We start from the raw sequence: 18,363 nt of genomic DNA on the forward strand, positions 1-18,363 counted from the left end.
AGTAATGGTTGCTTTATCTCAGAGCAGATAAGCAGTCGGCTGTCAGAAACGGAGCTTTCAAAGGGCATATCAACATTCCTACAGTGAGTTCAAAACAATGGCAAGAGTGGCTACTTGACTTAAGGGGATTATGGGACATTTCCAGAGGCTGATCAGAGAACAGTAATGCAACACTTCGTTCACACTGACATCTGGGCGTTTCAGTCAAGGTGCAACAAGCATTAATCTTCTTACCGAGGTGGAGTACCAGCAGCGCTGTAGCCATGGAGTCAGAGCGCTCTATGTGCCTTGCCAGTGTGGATGGGTAGTGAGCTAGGGTGCCCGGGGCTGCTTTAATGCGCTCTAACTTGCAAGTGTAGCCAAGCCCTTAAAGCACTGCAATGACCATGAAATATAATACATGTGTTTAGTTATAGTAATGTAACAGACACACCTGTGTTACTGTGTTTAGATCACTCCCATAGGCCCATTTAAAGCAAGAATGCAGAAAACAGGACTGACACTGCTCTCCTTTTACACGGACTGGTTCCCTGTTTTGAGCTTGTCTTTGGCGGAAACCATTTGGGACACAGTACTGGCAGGTGCCGAGTGTCTCCTGCAAGATGACAAATGCCCTCCACAAGCACTGACGCCAGTGGATGCTCATTACCTTGTAGCATTGGCCCCTTGGATTGTTATGAAACCAGAGCACTTTCGTGGAGAGAGAGGTTCATTCTGTTCTTCCTGTGTGTTTCAGATGTGCATAGAACCTTCCTTGTCTGTGGCTCTGGGTGATAAGCCACCCCCGCTTTATCTGTGTGAAGAATGCAGCCAGAGGATTGCAGGGTGGGTAGACTAAGACTCAGAGATGAATGAGGATCACAAATAGTCGGTTAAAAACAGCCACATACAATGAGTTTACAGCTCCAGATTCTAACACCCTCAATCATGTTGAATAGAATTTTATTCCACAAATAATCCAACTGAAGTTAATGGACCCACCTGTAAAGTAAGGTGCTACCTGGTACGCGTAATTGTAGCAGAGTCTGGCCCAAAGTGAACAGCATTTGCTTTTTTCACATTAGTGAGTCTTAAAGATAAGATTTGTGAATGTTATGATTTTAAGTTATGAATCCACACCCTTTTTGCACAAGAACAATGTCTCCTTTCTCTTTACCATTAAGAGCATTGTAGTGAGGTCTCCCTTGCTGAGGCATCATTACTTTTATGGAAAATATATTTCAGAACATTCTCTAGTGCATACCATGAAGCGGCTGCATAAGGAGTTAAAACTAGATCACACTTGTGAAGTACATGGAGAAATACATTCTGACATGAATTATCCTCACATTTTAAGTTTTGTTTGGAAACTTGTTAATTTACAAAATCCACTAATTTGCAATGTGTCTCCCAATCATTAGTGCAAATGAACGAAGTTCTGCTTAGTTCAGAAGCTGTATATGTTTATTTTTGGCCCTTGTTTAACAGACACCTCTGTATCATAGCAGCTGCAGGGAAAAGTAATTAAATTTCACAGAAGTCACCTTGGTTTTGAAGTCATCCTTGATTTAAAGCTGCCGGGAAAAGTAATCAAATTTAATTGCAGCCATGGCTTCTAAACAGATATACAGTGTATGGAACAGGTACTTTTCCTTTTTTCATGTTTGTCTAACACTGTTCACCATCAGTTTTTAATCTCAGGACATACAGAACACGTGTTTTCTAAATTGCTAAATTAATATCTTCAAAGTAATATTTAAAAGCCTTGAACATGGACAGATATCAGCACAGTGGTAATTTGCAATCAATAGGGCATAACAAAGAGAACTGATTTAAAACAGCTCGTTATTTATTATGTGCTATTTACAGAAAAGCTTTTTCAGAACAGTGTAGGTCACTGATGTTTCTTTTGTGCAAAAATAAAATAAAAATGTTAATTAAATATTTGAATTATTTTAGGGACCACAGTGAATGGTTGGTTGATGTTCTCCTGCCACAAGGTAAGATTTACTTTAAGGATGAATAACAAGTAATTGTGACTCTACAATCATAAGTTTGTTTATTTTTCTCTGTTATCTGAAGTATTGTATTATACTTCCAAGAAAACCACACAGAATCCTAGAAAATAATAATTGTGTACACTTAAATGCTCCTTAGCATCTTCAGAGTAGTGTGCAAACATTAGCTAGTTATTATTGTTATTAATCATGTTTATTATGGTAGTCTGGAAGAGCAAACCAAGAGTGAGGCCCCATTATGCTAGGTGCTGTACAAACACAGACTAGCAGATGGTCCTTGCCCCAAAGAGCATCCAATCTAAATAGACAAGACTGACAGACAGGCTGAGGGAAGGGGTAGAACACACAAGCAGAATGAACGCTGTGAGGGCAGCAAACATGTTAATTCTGCCATTTGGGGTGCGTGTGGATTTACTTAGGAGGGGATTAGCTAAAGGGAAGGGAAAGTATGGGTGGGGCAGGGGAGAAGAGGGGAAGAGGTGCAGGTGTGGAGTGAAGCTGAGGTGAAGAGAATGTGAAGGAGAGGGAGGAGGAGGAGGGGATGGAGCAAACAGCCAGTCAGCACAAGGCAGAGAAGGTCAAGACAAAACTAGAAAGTTCTCTGAATGCCCAGACATCCAAAGGACCCTTCTTTGGCTGCTTCTACTCCCACCAGCTGCAGTCTCAGGCTGGCTCCTGCCTTCTTTCTGTCTTCTCCCAAGCCCACATGGTGAGGGGATGGGAGTCACTACTTGGGTCCCAATGCCCTCAGTGTGGAGTGGTCTCCCTGCACAGTTCTGGGTGCAGAGGCATGCTGGGGGAAGGGTGGCTCTGGGTGGGCCCCATTTGATCCCTTCTCTCCAGTGCAGCAGTCAGTATTGCCAACTTCAAGGGATCAAAAATCACGAGTCGGATCCCAAAATCGTTGGCCCCAAAATCATGACATTTAAAAAAAAGATTATATTTTGTTTTTTAGGCCAGTCTCTTGATTTCTGAACCCCTTGTTCATTCCCAGGAGGTATGCTTGTAACATGTATGCTTACAGGTATGCTTGTTGCCACTCCCCACAAGTAATGGATAAGGTGATTTTGGCCCCTGCTGCAGGAGCTGTCACCCCACATCTGCTCTTCTCCTGCCAGCAATTAATCCTGTATCCCAGTCCCCCATCAGTTTTCTCCCCACCCAAACCTCTTCAGTTCAGTTCCCCCCCCCCAGTTCAGTCTCCCAGCCCTCGTCATCACCGCCCCAGCAGTTCGGCCCCCTACCCCATCCACCTTGACTGCCCTCACCCTCCAGCACTAACCCCATCTGCTCAGAACCCACCATCAGCCCTCACCCTCCTCACTTCAACCCCGCTCTGGCAGCTTCCAGCCTCACTCTGCTTCTTAAGGTTCTTCACCCTCCCCAGACCTGGGGGCTGCAGTGGGGTCCCTTCTTCCACTTCCTAGTTTGTCAGGGGACCAGCAGCCAGGGCTGACAGCTGGAGCCTGGCTATGCCTGGGACGGTTGACAGGATTTAAAATTAAGCCTCACTTTTAGAACTCTCAAATGTTAGGATTTTTTTCAGTTGAAGCTTATTTGAGGTTTGGCCCTCCTCCCCTTCTATCAGATGAACTTTCTCTCCCCCTGCTGGGGTGTAGCCAGCCAGATGTCTCTGTTAATTTGATAGCTCTGCTTACCTGCTATTAAATGAATTCTCATTATCTTTCAAAGTACTTTGGAATAAACTGCCCTATGGAGAAAACACCTTCCTTTGTTTAGGATGGGGTATCTCCTGTTTACCTGGAAAACATGATTTGTGCCATGGCTGAGAAAAAAAATGCTGTTTCAGAATGGTCGCCGTGTTAGTTTGTATCAGCAGAAAGAACAGGAGTACTTGTGGCACCTTAGAGACTAACAAATTTATTTGAGCATAAGCTTTTGTGGGCTAAAACCCACTTCATTGGGTGCATGCAGTGGAAAATACAGTGGGAAGATATATACAGAGAACATGAAAAAATGGGGATTGCCATACCGACTCTTAACGAGACCAATCGATTTAAGGTGGGCTACTATCAACAGGATTAAAAAAACCTGTTGTAGTGATAATCAGGATGGCCCATTTCAAACAGTTGACAAGAAGGTGTGAGTAACAGTTGGGGGAAAATTAGTACGGGGAAATAGTTTTTAGTTAGCGTAATGACTCATCCACCCTGACTATGAGAGTTCTCTTGCAAGACCATGAGTGAGGCTTAATTTTACTCAGAAATCACAACTCTCGCCATCAATTCACAAGAGTTGGCATGCATGAGCATTCCTTGCTTTGCCTACTTCAGGACCTACCAGCTTGCATCTCTTGCATACCCTATAGTTTACAGCATGCAGCGACCTAACTTGACCGAAGCAGCCTGGCATTGGGGCTGAAGTATTGCATTCGGTGACATATAGTCTGGGTGTGGGATGACACATCCATGCAGGAGAGAGAGGCAGTTGTGGCTCACATTTAGATTTCAGTGGTCTGCATTTTATCAGCCCTTGTACCCAGGTGTTTGTTTTGATTTGCTGGTTGAGAGAAAGAGGCACTGGTTTAAATTCTGCTAGTATAGAAAGTGAATGTAATTATAAAAAGAAAAGGAGTACACGTGGCACTTTAGAGACTAACAGATTTATTTGAGCATAAGCTTTTGTGAGCTACAGCTCACTTCATCGGATGCATGCAGTGGAAAATACAGTAGGGGGATTTTATATACACTGAGAACATGAAACAATGGGTGTTACCAAACACACTAATGAGAGTGATCAGGTAAGGTGAGTTATTACCAGCAGGAGAGAAAAAAACAAAACAAAAAAACCTTTTGTAGTGATAATCAAGGTGGGCCATTTTCAGCAGTTGACAAGAACGTGTGAGGAACAGTGGGGGGAAAACACGGGGAAATAGTTTTTTTATGTAATGACACATCCACTCCCAATCTTTATTCAAGCCTAATTTAATGGTGTCCAGTTTGCAAATTAATTCCAATTCAGCAGTCTCTTGTTGGAGTATTATGAAGAACTTTCCTTCAAATTACAGGCCCTGACTTGCAGTCCCTTGGCAGACAAAGCTTCCATTAATTTCACTGGAATTTTCACTAGAATTCGGCCCATTGGCTGGGTACAGTTGACGTCAATCATCTGATGTGTTCCAGATACAAGTAGGGAAACCTACCATTTAGCTGGAGGAAAAGGATAATATTTGGAAAGTCAAGTCAAACCCTGGAGGCTCTTTTTTTAAAAACTTGTTTCTCCCTTGGTTGCCGTGGTAAAGGAGAAAAGTGTTAGTACTGTGTTGATATTTTGTATACCTTCCCCTTACAGCTGAAATTTCTGCTATATGTCAGAAGAAGGTAAGACTAAGTTGTTTCTGTGATGGGGCATGATTTGTGTGTGTTTGTGCGTAACTTCATCCCATTACTGTGTGGTATTTTTTGCCATCTGAAGTTTTTTCATTATGTATCCGTTGTCACATTTGTTAAGGGGAAATGAAGGTGATTTATCATTGAGATTTGTTTTGGCTCAGAATTGCTACAATTTGACTTTTGATTTTGAGGTGTTTTCATTAAAATGATAGCTTAACAAAGCAGTCTTATTGTGCAATTGATTTTACCAATCTGTGTATAATACTACTTATAAAGAGGAGAGTATGAACTATTAATTTAAAATCCAAGCATTCTATGTATTCTGGGCCACAATACTGAAGTACTGAATTAGTCCTTATTAGGCACAACTCCCATTATAGTCAGTGGATTTTTGCTTAAGTAAAAACCAACTCAGTCTTCAGTATTGGACCCTACACAGAGTACGGAGAAACCAATCTGCTTGCAAAACATACTAGCAAAATTTTCTTAATAATAATTTAATAAGTATGGATAGACATGTTCAAGGTCTCGTGCTAGAGAAAGCTTATACATCGAGCCAAAATCTCAGCTGGTATAGATTGGCATAGCTCAGTTGAAGTCAGTTTATATTTCAGAAATTTTGAAAGTTACCTCTAATGAGTTGGTGTAAATTGGCATATCTCCACTGAAATCAATGAAGCTACATGGATTTAAACCAGCTAAGGATCTGGCCCTGTTATGTGTAACTTTCAAAAATTCTAGCCATATTAGGGAGTGAGAGAATTTTGCAGGGACACAAGTATTAAATATTCAACAAAGTGAACTCCTTTTCCTTTCCTGTATTTCTAGTTTGCTTCTGAGAATCACACTGCTCTGAATCGGAGTATGTGTGGGCTTAGAAATAAATTGGGTACAGGTGAACTGAAAATTAGATGCTATTTTTACCTTAGAGATTGGACCAAGCCAGAAAGTTGAGGTTGTTGGCTGAGGCGTTGATTTTGGCCCATTCCAGAGAAAGGAGACTATCCATGACGTTCAGGTCTAGGTCTACATGTATCTTTCCTTGAAGTTTAGTAATGCTGGGCTCCAGGGGTATGTTTTGGACCCACGCTAGTGATTTTTAAAAAATGCCAACGTAATAGCTAGCTCTGTTATGTTGATTTTCATTCTTGGTTTTCAGTTCCACTTACTGCCACATGTGGCATGATAAAATCTGTTTGTTTCCAGAACGGTAGCTCACATGTCAGAGAGGGCTGTCGTCACCTGCTTCTCAGCAGGCTGCTGTGGCCGTCATGGTAACAGGCCGGTGCGCTACTGCAAAAGATGCCATTCGACCATCACAGCAGTGAAGTTGGGGACAGCAGCAGAGGACCCACCTACTATCAACATCTCCTCCCCCAATCAATACGCGGGGAGTGTGGGCTGAGGAACTAGTTTGTACTGTGGAAGCTGTGATCAGTAATGAGGCAAACAAACACAAGATCCTGACCTTCACACTTGTACTTGCAAAATCTTAGGTTAAATCCCAGGGCCAGGTTGTGATCCTAGTTTCACCAGCATAAACTAAGACTAGAAGGACTGCACTGAAATCATCCTGTGTAGCAAAAATGAGAATCCGGCCAAGGGACTGGTACACATTGTCTGAGTGGCAAAATTTGGCCTTGAAAGCTGGAACTGTTATCTTATTTCAGTATATTTTTTACCCTTCAAGGACACTGTGCACAGGGAGATGAATGAAATCTAGTGCTTTAACTTGTAATAGTCACTGACCAGCTATCTTCCAGTGTAGGAAGGCTAAATTACGGGCCACATTGCCCTTGTTTTGCAGCTTGCTGAAAGAAGCAGAGTTCCATGCTGAGCAGAGAGAGTATGAACTCAACCGCAGGAGGCAGATGGGCCTCTCCTCTTCCCATCATTCCTTGGACAACACTGACTTTGATAACAAAGATGATGACAAGCATGACCAGCGCATCCTGAGCCAGTTTGGAATCTGGTTCTTGGTAAGAGTTCCTTGCTGTTTCTCCCTCTCCCCTCTTTCTGCAGGGTCATCTGTCTTATCATTGACTTCACTCTTAAATTCATTTAGCTTAATTCAGTCAAATCCGGGAAAGGATTGATCTAGTTAAATTGGTGCCATTTTTATAATACAGACAAGTTGTAAGGCCACATAGCAGAGCTGGGAGGAGAATCAAGATTCCCTGACTGAGTTACTTGCTGTAATCATTGGATTACAGTGCACCTCTATATGATGTTACGTACCGTATCTTTGTACTTTTCTACACTGATATGTTTTATACTATTCTAGTAAAGGCAAAGATATTCATTATTTTTTTTTCTAATATGCATAACTAGTCTATAAGAGTTCAGTCTCTGGTGCTTTCCCACTGTCTTCAAGAACTTTTGTGTTTTCTGCTGACACATCCCAGACAATGAATTGTTACTATGGTATTATTGCTCCTTTCATTACGAAGGATGCCGCACCACAGATTTGTTATCTTTATAATAAGCAAATACTTTAGGCTCGTTACCTTCTTTTCTCATGATTTGCATGACTGGATAACAAGAGGAGAAGAAGAAATCTGTTTTCACTCTTCTCTGCTTTCAACAGTCTGCCCCTTTCTTCTGTTTCAGACACAGAAGTTATTAATTGAAGTGCTCCCAGCACTGTTCACATTCTCTTCTCACCTGTGGTAGAAGGTTTTTCCTTAAGTTTAGTTTCCAGAAATTCAGTAGTAGTTTTAATGACAAACGTAACAGGTGCATTTCTGCGATACACCAGAATGCGGAAGCACAAGATGCATATAATTTTAGATACCATTTAATTTTAATTTGTTTTTCATTACTTCTCCATTGCTTGATGTCTTGCCACTACACATTTCCCAAATTAATTTTCTTCTTCACCATCCCCCACTCACTTTTAAATCTATTTCAGTCTTGAAAAGATGCTTTCCAGCCTCTGCCCTGCTTCTGCCAAATAAAACTCTGTGAACGTTTGCAACACACCCTCGCAGTCCAAATTAAACTCATCCACTTGAGAGTTTTGTTTATTACAAATTTGAAATTCAGCCCATGTTAATTCAAGGTTTGCGAAGGTTCATGCACTGTTTGCTTGAATCTGTGCTGATGAATCCCCCCAAAGCCTAGTGTATGTGGATCAAAGTAATGGGGCATTTGTGCTTCAAAGGTTTTTTTTTTTTTTTTTTAAATCTGAAACCAGGTGAAACAGATTTTGATTGAATTTCACTCTGAATTTTGGTTTGATTAAAACCTGCAATTCAGAATGAAACTCGGGAGGTACAAATTCCACATTGACTAAAGCTGATGGAAAGGTTTGTATTAGTTGCTGTAACCACTTAGGGTATGTCAGCACAGCAGCTGGGAGTATGTTTCCCATGTGGGTATATTGGACATATGCTAGCTCTGCTTCAGTTAGTGCACTAAAAATAGCCAAGTAGTCGTGGGTCTACCCATGCTGGGAAGCATGCTCCCAGTTGCAGTGTAGACATACCCTCAGTTCATACATCTCTACTATCTGGGCCTATACTACCAGTACACACTTAGCCAAAAGCTCTTTCCTTGTCCTTGAGGAGCGATCAAAATTTTCCATAGCCAGAAACCACATCTTAAAACAGAAATTATCTTGTGGACACTCCCTTCTTGTTTGCAATCACGTAGGCCTTCTCCCTTCCCATTTGGACTGCATAACATCACTGTGACAACCACAGCAATTGCCCATATGGAAAAGTAACATTAAACAAATATTTAATGTGATTTAAGTGTCTTTTAATGTGGAAATAAGGATGAGGCGACAGCACCATGTAACCAGCCAGCTGTCTGTGGTCCACAGTTTGAGAACTTCTGCTCTAGGCATTTTACCAGTAGTTAACCTATTTTAAAAAAACTATTTGTAGAGTATGGAGTAAATCTTCCTGCTTCAGAGTTCCTTTTGGAGGAGAGACCAAGGTGGTGTGTTAGTGGTTCCACTCAGCCCTGTTGTGTGTGGCTGTAAGAAGTTGCCTAAGGACTCTCTCCTTTTGTCTCCTTTAGTCCCCAGGTGTGTGTCTGAGTACCCTCTTTCCTCATGCCACACCTGCCTCTGTGCCTTTTTTTCATGCTGCCTTGTATGTCTGGTCCCCGTTCAAGACTTGGGCCACCATGCCTCCACCCTCTGTACCACTGAGTCCAGTTCTTCAAGGGCATTGATAAACTACAGTCTTGAAATATATGCTTTATATAGAACAAAAGAAATGTAAAATTGCTTTGGGGCCTGATTCAGTCTTCCACTGACTCTAGTGAAAAACAGGAGTGTACTTCATTGAATCAAATGAATACATTGCTTGTAAAATGGGTATGAAAGGAGATCCACTTCTACTAACTCTCTGCGTGGGTTTCAGACTCAGCTAGAGGAAAACTCATAGGTACCAGGAAATCCCTTCTGTTTTGGCTGTCCTTTCCCATTTACCCACCTTGGGGAAGGACAACCCAGAGCTGCTGCATAGGCTAATGGACAGCTCATTCCATCCAGCGGTGAGCAGGCAGAGGTTGCCCCTGGCCTCCCAGCTGGGTAAACAAAGGGGCTAGCTCTGGTGAAACCCCCCCAGGCCTTTGATCTCTGAGCATGCTGGGATACAGTCTTCCGCCTTGCCAGCTCTGCACCTCCCCATATCCCTATCCCCCATGTATTTTTTACCACTTCCAGCATCCCATATTTCTCTGCTGCCTTCAGCCTCCCAATTTTACCCCCCAATCCACTATATACCACTGACCTCCCTGTGATTCCCGAACCTGATCCCCACCATGTCTCTGAACCCTCTGTCCTAATAGCAAACCCTGGGTACCAGCTTCCCCTCTTAGGTCAGAGTCCTTCTGGAGGGGCCCTGATAGGCTGCCCTCCCCTCCTGACTTCAAAGGTTCCCAGCTGCCCTTTCCAATCTCTAGTCTTCAGGGGGCCATCAAGGGAGGGTCACTGTTCACCGGCTAATCCAGAGAGAGCACATGGGGATCAATCAGTAGGGGCAGGAGGGCAGGGATGGCACAGAGTCCATTCACCCGCCTTGCCATGCTCACAAGACTGAGTCCCTGCTGGCCTGGGGAGTAGCTCCAAAGGGGTTTGATGTTGAGAGGTGGGTAGGGAAGCCCTGCCCAAGAAGTAGATATGCCCCAAGCCTTCAGGGTGGGAACAGGCAGGGCCCAGAGTTTAAGCAGGCTGGGACTTCTGGGTGAGGGTAGAAAGAGTATCTCCTAGCCCCGATGATTGATCCTGGGGTGCTCTCGTCTCTCTCTCTCTCTCTCTGAATTGCGGGATGTAGTGATTGCCCTTGGCAGCCCCCCCAAAGTCTAGAGATTGGGGGGGCAGCAGGAGAGGAGGGCCACCTACTGAGGCCTATAGACAGGGCACCTCCACGTGATCTGGGTGGCCCTGGAGGTACCCTGCCTCAGGTTTCCCACTGAGTTCCCAGAATAATCCAGCCACAACAAGGTCTTGAAACCATATTCCCCCTCTTCTGGAATCTAACTTATTAAGTAGCATCCAGATCCCTAGATGGCCCCTTTCTGGCTCACCCCTAAGGTTTAGGTGTCACAGTCCTCTTTGGGACTGTGTTGCCAGTCTGCTTGTAACTCTCTCCTCTGGTTCAGGGACTCTCACTGCCTCCTTCTGGGGCGGTGTCCCAGTTGAGCTCTTCCTCCTCAGCAGCTGTGTGGCATCAGCCTGTCCCTTTGACTGGGCTTGGAGCTCTCAGTCAACTAATTACACTCTGGGCCTCCCCCATGTGGGTCTAAGAACCCCAAACTCTTCTGTGCTGGCTGGGCTACAAGGAGGTCTTGCCCTAGCCATTCTATGAGGCTCCTAGTCTCAGGTCCTTAAAGGAACACTGGTCTGGGCTGGCCCTTGACTATCTTCTTGTCTCCAACATTAACTACTCCCTGGGGACCATCTTCCTCTCCCCCAATAACTGCTTCATTTGCTTCCCAGGACATGAAATGGGTGACTACCTCTCTGGGCCTTAAAGGGCCCAGCACCCATTTACAAGGCCTCTTCCAGAAGGCTGAGGAAAGGGGACGGGGAGCTGGAGTCTGGGATGTGTGTGTTAGGTATTGGTGGGAGGAAGGCAGAGACATTTATGCAGTATATGTAAATGAGAACTTCAGTTTTTGTTTACAATGTTGGCAGGTCTGAGAGTTAGGCCCCCTAGTCTGAAGGTGTTGCACTACTGACTCAAATGACGATGTGACCTTACTGTCGTCACCCTCCTAATATCTCCTTGTCTAACTTGAGGGTACGCCTTTGGGGCAGAGATTCCAATCTTGTTTTGTATAGAGTTGTGTTCCGTCTAATGGGCTTAAAACAGTTTTCTCTGAAAGCTGACAGCTGCTTTATAGTCCCAGGAGGTGTAGCATATAGGCAACAGCAATACAAACTTCCCTGCTCTGTTCTGTCATGTGCCTGTCCTGACCTTGAGGGAACATCTCTTGATGGTAGATGTGAAAAATCAATGATTTTACTGAATGCCTGTGCAATCTTAGGCCTCCTGACCGCAATGGTGCCAGTTAGCATCAAGTGAACACTTGTCCATTAGGAACTGGACAGAGATCAGCAATTCATTTCAAAGAGGACTGTCAGATGATAATGCTTTTCAGTTAATACCCCACCTGAGCTCTAGTCATACAATACTGAGAAGCAAGTAGCTCCATTACCCCATATCCGATGCAGAGTGGAATCTCAGAGAAGATGAAGAATCTTATAGAAAATGGTACAGTCCCCTCCCCACCAGCAGTTACACAGTATCTTGGATAAATGGAAAATTAGTGTTTGTTTTTGCTGTCTTCCAGGTGAGCCTTTGTACTCCCAGTGAGAATACTCCCACAGAGAGCTTAAGCTCGCCTGGTTAGTATGGTCTTCCAGTGGTTTCATTCCACAGCTTATATGATGGATGATGAAGTTGGTAGCCTGGTGGAAAAACTCAAACCTCAGTTTGTCACCAAGTGGCTGAAGACCGTTTGTGATGTTCGATTTGATGTCATGGTTATGTGCCTACTTCCTAAGCCAATGGAGTTTGCCAGAGTAAGAATATTTTTCTGTATTTTATCTAAAGATTCTATAAAAGCCATAAAGCTTGAAATCTTACTGTGGTATATTCAGAAACCTTTAAGGAACAAATTCTGCATTCAGATCAAGGCATACAGGCCCAGATCCATAAGGTAGTTAGGCACCTAACTCTCTGAGATAGGGTGCTCTACTCACTGCAGGATGGTGCCTCCTCCTGGCTATCTGGGGATTAGCTTAACATAGCCAACGGCCTTCTTCGTGGTGCATTCCATCTCTCTGTCCTCTTACTCTTGGTCTGCAACCCTTCTCTCATTCCAGGAGCTGCTGCCTGTCTTTTCATGACGGCCCTCCAGCCAGGACATTCAACTTTGCTCTCTCTTCCGGGGTTGTGTACCAAAGTCCCTGCTCACAGCAGTTTTAGGCAGGTCCTCCTATTCACATGCCCCAGGTGCCCCTCCCTCAGTAGCTAATGGGGAACCTGAGCCCACCCTCTACTCCATGTTCCAGCTCAGGGACCTCTAACACCAGTCAAGGTGTGGTTCCCTCCTGCACCTTGCTGCCTTTCCCTGGGACTCTTCCTTATCTCCGGAGAGCTGGATTCAGAAAACAAGTTAGGCATGGTTATGCCTGAGTGAAAGAATGCCTAACTTTTAAGCACCTAGAAAATCACTGTGATACACAATGCCTGAGTTAGGGCACCTAAACTCCTATACATGTGAATGTGCAGAGGCAGGCACCTTCGAATTAAATAAAACAAAAGCCCCCAGCGTGCTAGGCAGGAAGGCAACTAGTCAATAGGAGGTGCCAACAAGACAGGCGTGTGCTAAGCCCTATCCTACTGTCAGAAATAGGCACCTATGTCTGCTTGCAATTCTCAGCTGTGAGCACTCCTGAAATTAGGCACCTATGCCATTATTGTTGGTGGTACCACTACCCGCCCTGTAACTTTTAACCCAGTGGTTAGTGCACTCACTTGTGATGTGGGAGACCCAGGTTCAATTCACTATCTCTGCCAGTGGGGAGAAAGGATTTGAAGTGGGGTCTCCCACCACCCAGAAGAGGGCTCTGTCAACTGAGCTATGGGATATTCTGGTGTGGGACTCCCTCACTCTCTCCTGTTGAAGTTTGGATAAATTAATGAAAGAGTGACTAAAACAGGTGGACTGGACCTGGTGTCTTCCACCTTCCAGCTGGCTACCCTAACCACTGGACCACAAAGTCTTTCTCTACTGTGGATAAATACTTCAGTAGTCATTGGGCCAAACAGGGAGAACTGCATTTAAATCTATCAGCTGCACTTCAGTTTGCCCTGGATCATATGAAGAGGGGGAAAAAAAAAAGCAGTTCCCATGGCTGAATCTGAAATATCCACAGAACTTTACTATTGATCAGTCATCATGATTTAATGTTTGTAAGGTGCCATGCAAATATATGATGCTACACAAATAACAAATGCAAGAATTATAATAGAAGCTAATGAACACTATTCCTGGAAATGCCCTCAGGTTGGTGGATACTGGGACAAATCCTGTAGCACTGTGACACAATTAAAGGAAGGTCTGAATCGCATCCTCTGCCTGATTCCATACAATGTAATAAACCAGCCTTGTGGGGAATGTATTATGCCAGAATGGCTGGAAGCCATTAGAACAGAAGTGCCTGATAATCAACTGAAAGAGTTCAGGAAGTCACTAAGGTAGGTAAACCGGTACTTTGAGCTGTACCATGGTGAGTATATTAATCAACAAGAGTTTTAAGCACAAGAAATTGGTGACGTTGAGTAAAAATGCTTTTCAGAACTGCTTTGTTTATATGCAATAGAAGAGACAGTGACTAGATGCAGCTGCATCATTAATAATTAAAGTTGGACCTTAACTAGAACATTTGATCCAAAGTATCACACGTATCATTGGATCTGTATCATGATCAAAAGTAGGGCTGGACTGACCTTTGCCCTGAGCGGACAACGACGTCCCATGGGTTCCAGCAGAGTAGAGAGAGCAGCCTCCAAGGGAAGTGCTACTCCTCCCTTCCGGTGGGTCTGGAATGGGTATACATGGGTGGGGAATGGCGAGAGCCCTGGCTCATGCTACCCCAGCACAGCTGAGGTAGCACAGAAGCGGCGTAGTCTGCTACTGGTCTAGCAAATTACTTACCCTCTGGCGTAAAGGGGAAGCCAGGGTGTGTGCTTTCAGAGTCCCAGTGCTGTTTCATGCATTCTGGGACAGTGCAGCTACACAGTGCCTCTTAAACTTACAGTCGATCCTTAGTGGCTGAGGCTGTCATCCAGTATGAAATACATTTTTGGTGGGGGAAAGGTAAGGAGAGCTATTTCTATGTGTTGGAGGTAGAGAAAGTTCATCACTAACAGATGAAAATATTTCTGTTCACTAATCTCTCCAATCCATCTGCATCACCTATCTGAACTCTCTTTGAAATTTAATTTGAATTGTTATGATGTATGACAGACCCACCAAACTCAGAATGACTCCCAGGAGTCAGAATGAGCAATTGCAGGTGACATACTTTTTGTGTAATGCAAATGAGCATGCAAGTGATACGCTACTGAGTGTGTTTGCATTATTTAGTTGTGATTGGTATTCTATTAATTGTCCATGTATAGTCTACTATGTACTGCATATAACAGCAAAACCAATGATCATATATCTTGTTCTTCTTTGCAGCAAATGTTTGATATTGAGCTTTGCCCACGTCCCTTTTTCCATGGAGGAGATGTTTGGCTTCATTAGTTGTCGATTCACGGGCTATCCTTCCTCTGTGCAGGAGCAGCTTTGCTCTGGCTGCATGTAAGTGACTATTATGGATAGGTCATGCTGAAGCAGCATTACTGGGGTTGTAATTAGAAATGGGTGAAATGGTTCAGACATAAAAGAGCTATGTAACTTTCACCGCATCTCTGAATCACACCTTTTTTTTAAGGGTCAGAAAGTCTTTTTCCTCTTCGCTTACCCCCCAGTGCAAGCAGATAGGTTAACTCACTGCCTACAAGGGAGGCTAGATGTCACTCTTCCATTTCAGGTGATAGGTCTCACCTTTTGGTGGAAGGCTAGAAGCCCGTTTTTGCCTTTGGCTGTAGGTTGTGTCTTGAGGTGTAGGGCCTGGTGCCCTGCCTTTCCCCAGCTGTACTCTAGGGTCTGCACCTAATTGGCTTCGTAGACTGCCGAATGACTTCAGGAACACTTAACCAATTTTTTAAGGGTCCTTTGTGTGAAGAGCTGGATTGGATTCCCTTTGGAGTCTATCAAACCACTTGTTGCCTTGACTCCACTGCTCCTGTGTACCAACCCATGAAACTGGCCGGCTGGAGTGAAGAATATACACTGCAACCCATATGTGCTTCCCCTGCATACTTGGCGATTGTCCCTCAGAGATTCACCTGCAGAGTACAGCTCCCCTTAAGGCCATGTGCATTTTACAATAGTTGGCCTTTTGTGAATAACACTTATGTCCATGTTATTGCTCCTGCCCCGATGAGAGTTTACTTGCAATCATTGCTAGGTGACCTATTTGCAGAGAACAATTTAGTTGATTGCTGTAATAGTTTTTTCTGTTGGCAAATTTTTCCACCAACAGATTGTGACTTTGCAGATTGCTTATTAACATTGTTCGATGACTAGTTTGAGCGAGCACTAGTTTTGTCTATGGTTGGTTTGTTCATGAAGGGATCACTGTGAAAATTCCCTCTTGGTGATTTGCTACATGTGATGGGTCTCTTGAGAACGGACGAGGCCCTGGTCTGTTCACCAATATTGAAATTGTTTGATCAATCTATTGAGGAATATTGAAAGAGCTTTTCAGAATGGCCACAGGAATTATGCTGATTGGACCCTTGGGTGACTACTACAATACACATAATAAATAGTACTAATGGTATCACCTAGTGAATAGTTATTCATGCTAGTAGTTGTCATTTTTGCTTCACAAAAACATCTTGTGAAAACATCTCACATCAGACTGTTTGTAAGTAAATGGGGCCTAAATATCAGCAAAGAGATTTGTCAGGTTTCAGTTGCAAGCATATTGGAAAGTGCTCTTTGTTGTACTCAGACAGGTCTGCTTGGCTCTGATTCAGCCAGGTACTTGGGCATGTGCCTAACTTTAAGCACAAATAATCCCATTGACTTTCACTTCAATCACATGAGTAGTTTGATTTACTACATTTTTATGTACTTGTTGAAGTAGGGGCGCGGTATTAAAGTATTTATAAAGGTAGTTAGTATTTTGGTCCGAGCTGAAAACTCACGCTTTTTTATTTTATCTTTCTTTAGGTGTTATCTGAGTTAGACATTGTGGTTCCTCTTCAGCTACTGATCAGTATGTTTTCCGATGGAGTTAATTCTGTCAAAGAGTTAGCAAATCAAAGAAAATCAAGAGTCAGTGGCTGGCAGGGAATCTTGGAGCTCGAAGGGTATTATCTTTCATCTTGTTTTGTTTTTCTTTTTCTCCTTAAAACAGTTTCCCTTTTAATTTGCATATGAAGATTTAAAAACTTGCTGCCAATACTCTAGCACTTGACTGGAAACAAAGTAGAGATTTTGAGTGTGATAAAAATCAACACAGCTTGAGTTAAAGCCAGTCTCCCATTTGATCAGTTTTAAGTTTATAAATTAATAATTTGGTAGAGTGTAATTGTGAAATCTCTTTCTGAGTGAACTGTTTCACTTGGTGTATGGCATTATATAATAGCTAAGCACTAGTATTTATTTTGGTGTTGTTAACTTTACCAACGATTTTCATTTCTCTGTATCTTCTGTCCACTACTATCAACCAGCAATTTTTAATGGACATCTGGTCATCTAGGGTGAGCTTTCATATTCATGTCGCACACGGTTTAGTAGGGCCTAGGTACTTACTGGTGGTGATGACGGAGCAAAATTCATTTCCTTGTCCCTCCATTTTTCCTTGTATTCACCTAACCTGCCTCTACACTCTCCAATATTACCTCTGATGGAAGAAGAGAGAAGCAGCTTCCTTTGATTTATTGCTAAGAGCTAACACTTTGTCCAATAGGCAAACCTGCTTAGAGGCTTTTTTGAGGGGCCTTTTTGGTGGCAGATGTATATTCAGTCATTGCAGTTAAATTAAATCAATCCTGTCTCAATTTCTCTCCTCTAGTCCTTAAAGTGTTATCTGCTGCTAATATGTCAGCAGACAATGTAGACTCTGATCTCTAGGCTGTCTGCTGTACAAATCAAATGAACCGGTTTGCAGCAGCACCAAATCCAAACTGGCCAATATTTAACTCATGCGACCAGCAGCAATAGATCAGACATTTGACTGAATGCTTCTCTAACAGCTCCTCCATTTGCAATGGATTCCTCTATCTGACTCTGGCTTCCAAAATAATTCATTGGTCTTACACAGAGAAAATGTGAAAAATAAAGCGAACATATTTATTGAAACCTGTGCATAAATTCTGAAATCTGTTAGTACTTAATTTCTAAAACACTATACTGTTTCCTGTGTAACAGAAACAACACGCTGTGTCATAAATAATGATCAGTGGAAGCGTGTCCTTTTTGCTTTCATCAGCCCTTATGAATTCTGCTCCTTGTGACTCCAGAACTGTAGAGTTTATCCTCTGATTTTCATATTTTAAACATCACTTCCTTATCTTTACATTTTTGCTGCTATTTAGTTACTTTTTAGTTGAGTTACAGAAAAACAATGGGAAGGATTCTGCAGTTACTTGCATGCAATGTTTATGAAAGCAGTGAATGTTTGTTTGCTGGTACTCGCAGGTGAGGTATGGAATGTTTCTTTCACCTTATAGCACACCTATATTGGGCCCAAATTCTGCAGTAGAGGTGCAAAATGGATGTAAACTAAACGCTACTTGTTAAAATGTTGTTCAGGCTTTAAAAATTCCAAATTTGGATTCTGTGGAGCAAAAGAAGATAGGGTTGGTGCCCACAGGCACAGTGAATATTCAGGAGAGAACAATGTGATTATTACACTGGAGCCT

The 18,363-nt window shown here is 43.1% G+C and overlaps 1 protein-coding gene across 1 annotated transcript in view; it reads left to right on the forward strand.

Moving 5' to 3' along the window:
- UNC79 (unc-79 homolog, NALCN channel complex subunit) overlaps positions 1-18,363 on the forward strand; it is a 152,573-nt gene that overhangs the window by 30,660 nt on the left and 103,550 nt on the right. The window contains 16 exon segments of the mRNA XM_043517886.1: positions 732-825; positions 1,939-1,979; positions 5,310-5,338; positions 5,865-5,875; positions 6,092-6,103; positions 6,581-6,698; positions 6,700-6,785; positions 7,155-7,329; positions 12,161-12,205; positions 12,207-12,392; positions 13,883-14,073; position 14,948; positions 15,062-15,088; positions 15,090-15,165; positions 15,168-15,184; positions 16,667-16,806. Coding sequence (XP_043373821.1) covers positions 732-825; positions 1,939-1,979; positions 5,310-5,338; positions 5,865-5,875; positions 6,092-6,103; positions 6,581-6,698; positions 6,700-6,785; positions 7,155-7,329; positions 12,161-12,205; positions 12,207-12,392; positions 13,883-14,073; position 14,948; positions 15,062-15,088; positions 15,090-15,165; positions 15,168-15,184; positions 16,667-16,806 — 1,249 coding nt within the window.

The sequence above is a fragment of the Dermochelys coriacea genome, chromosome 6 (assembly GCF_009764565.3).
Source record: "Dermochelys coriacea isolate rDerCor1 chromosome 6, rDerCor1.pri.v4, whole genome shotgun sequence".
Taxonomy (NCBI): domain Eukaryota; kingdom Metazoa; phylum Chordata; order Testudines; family Dermochelyidae; genus Dermochelys; species Dermochelys coriacea.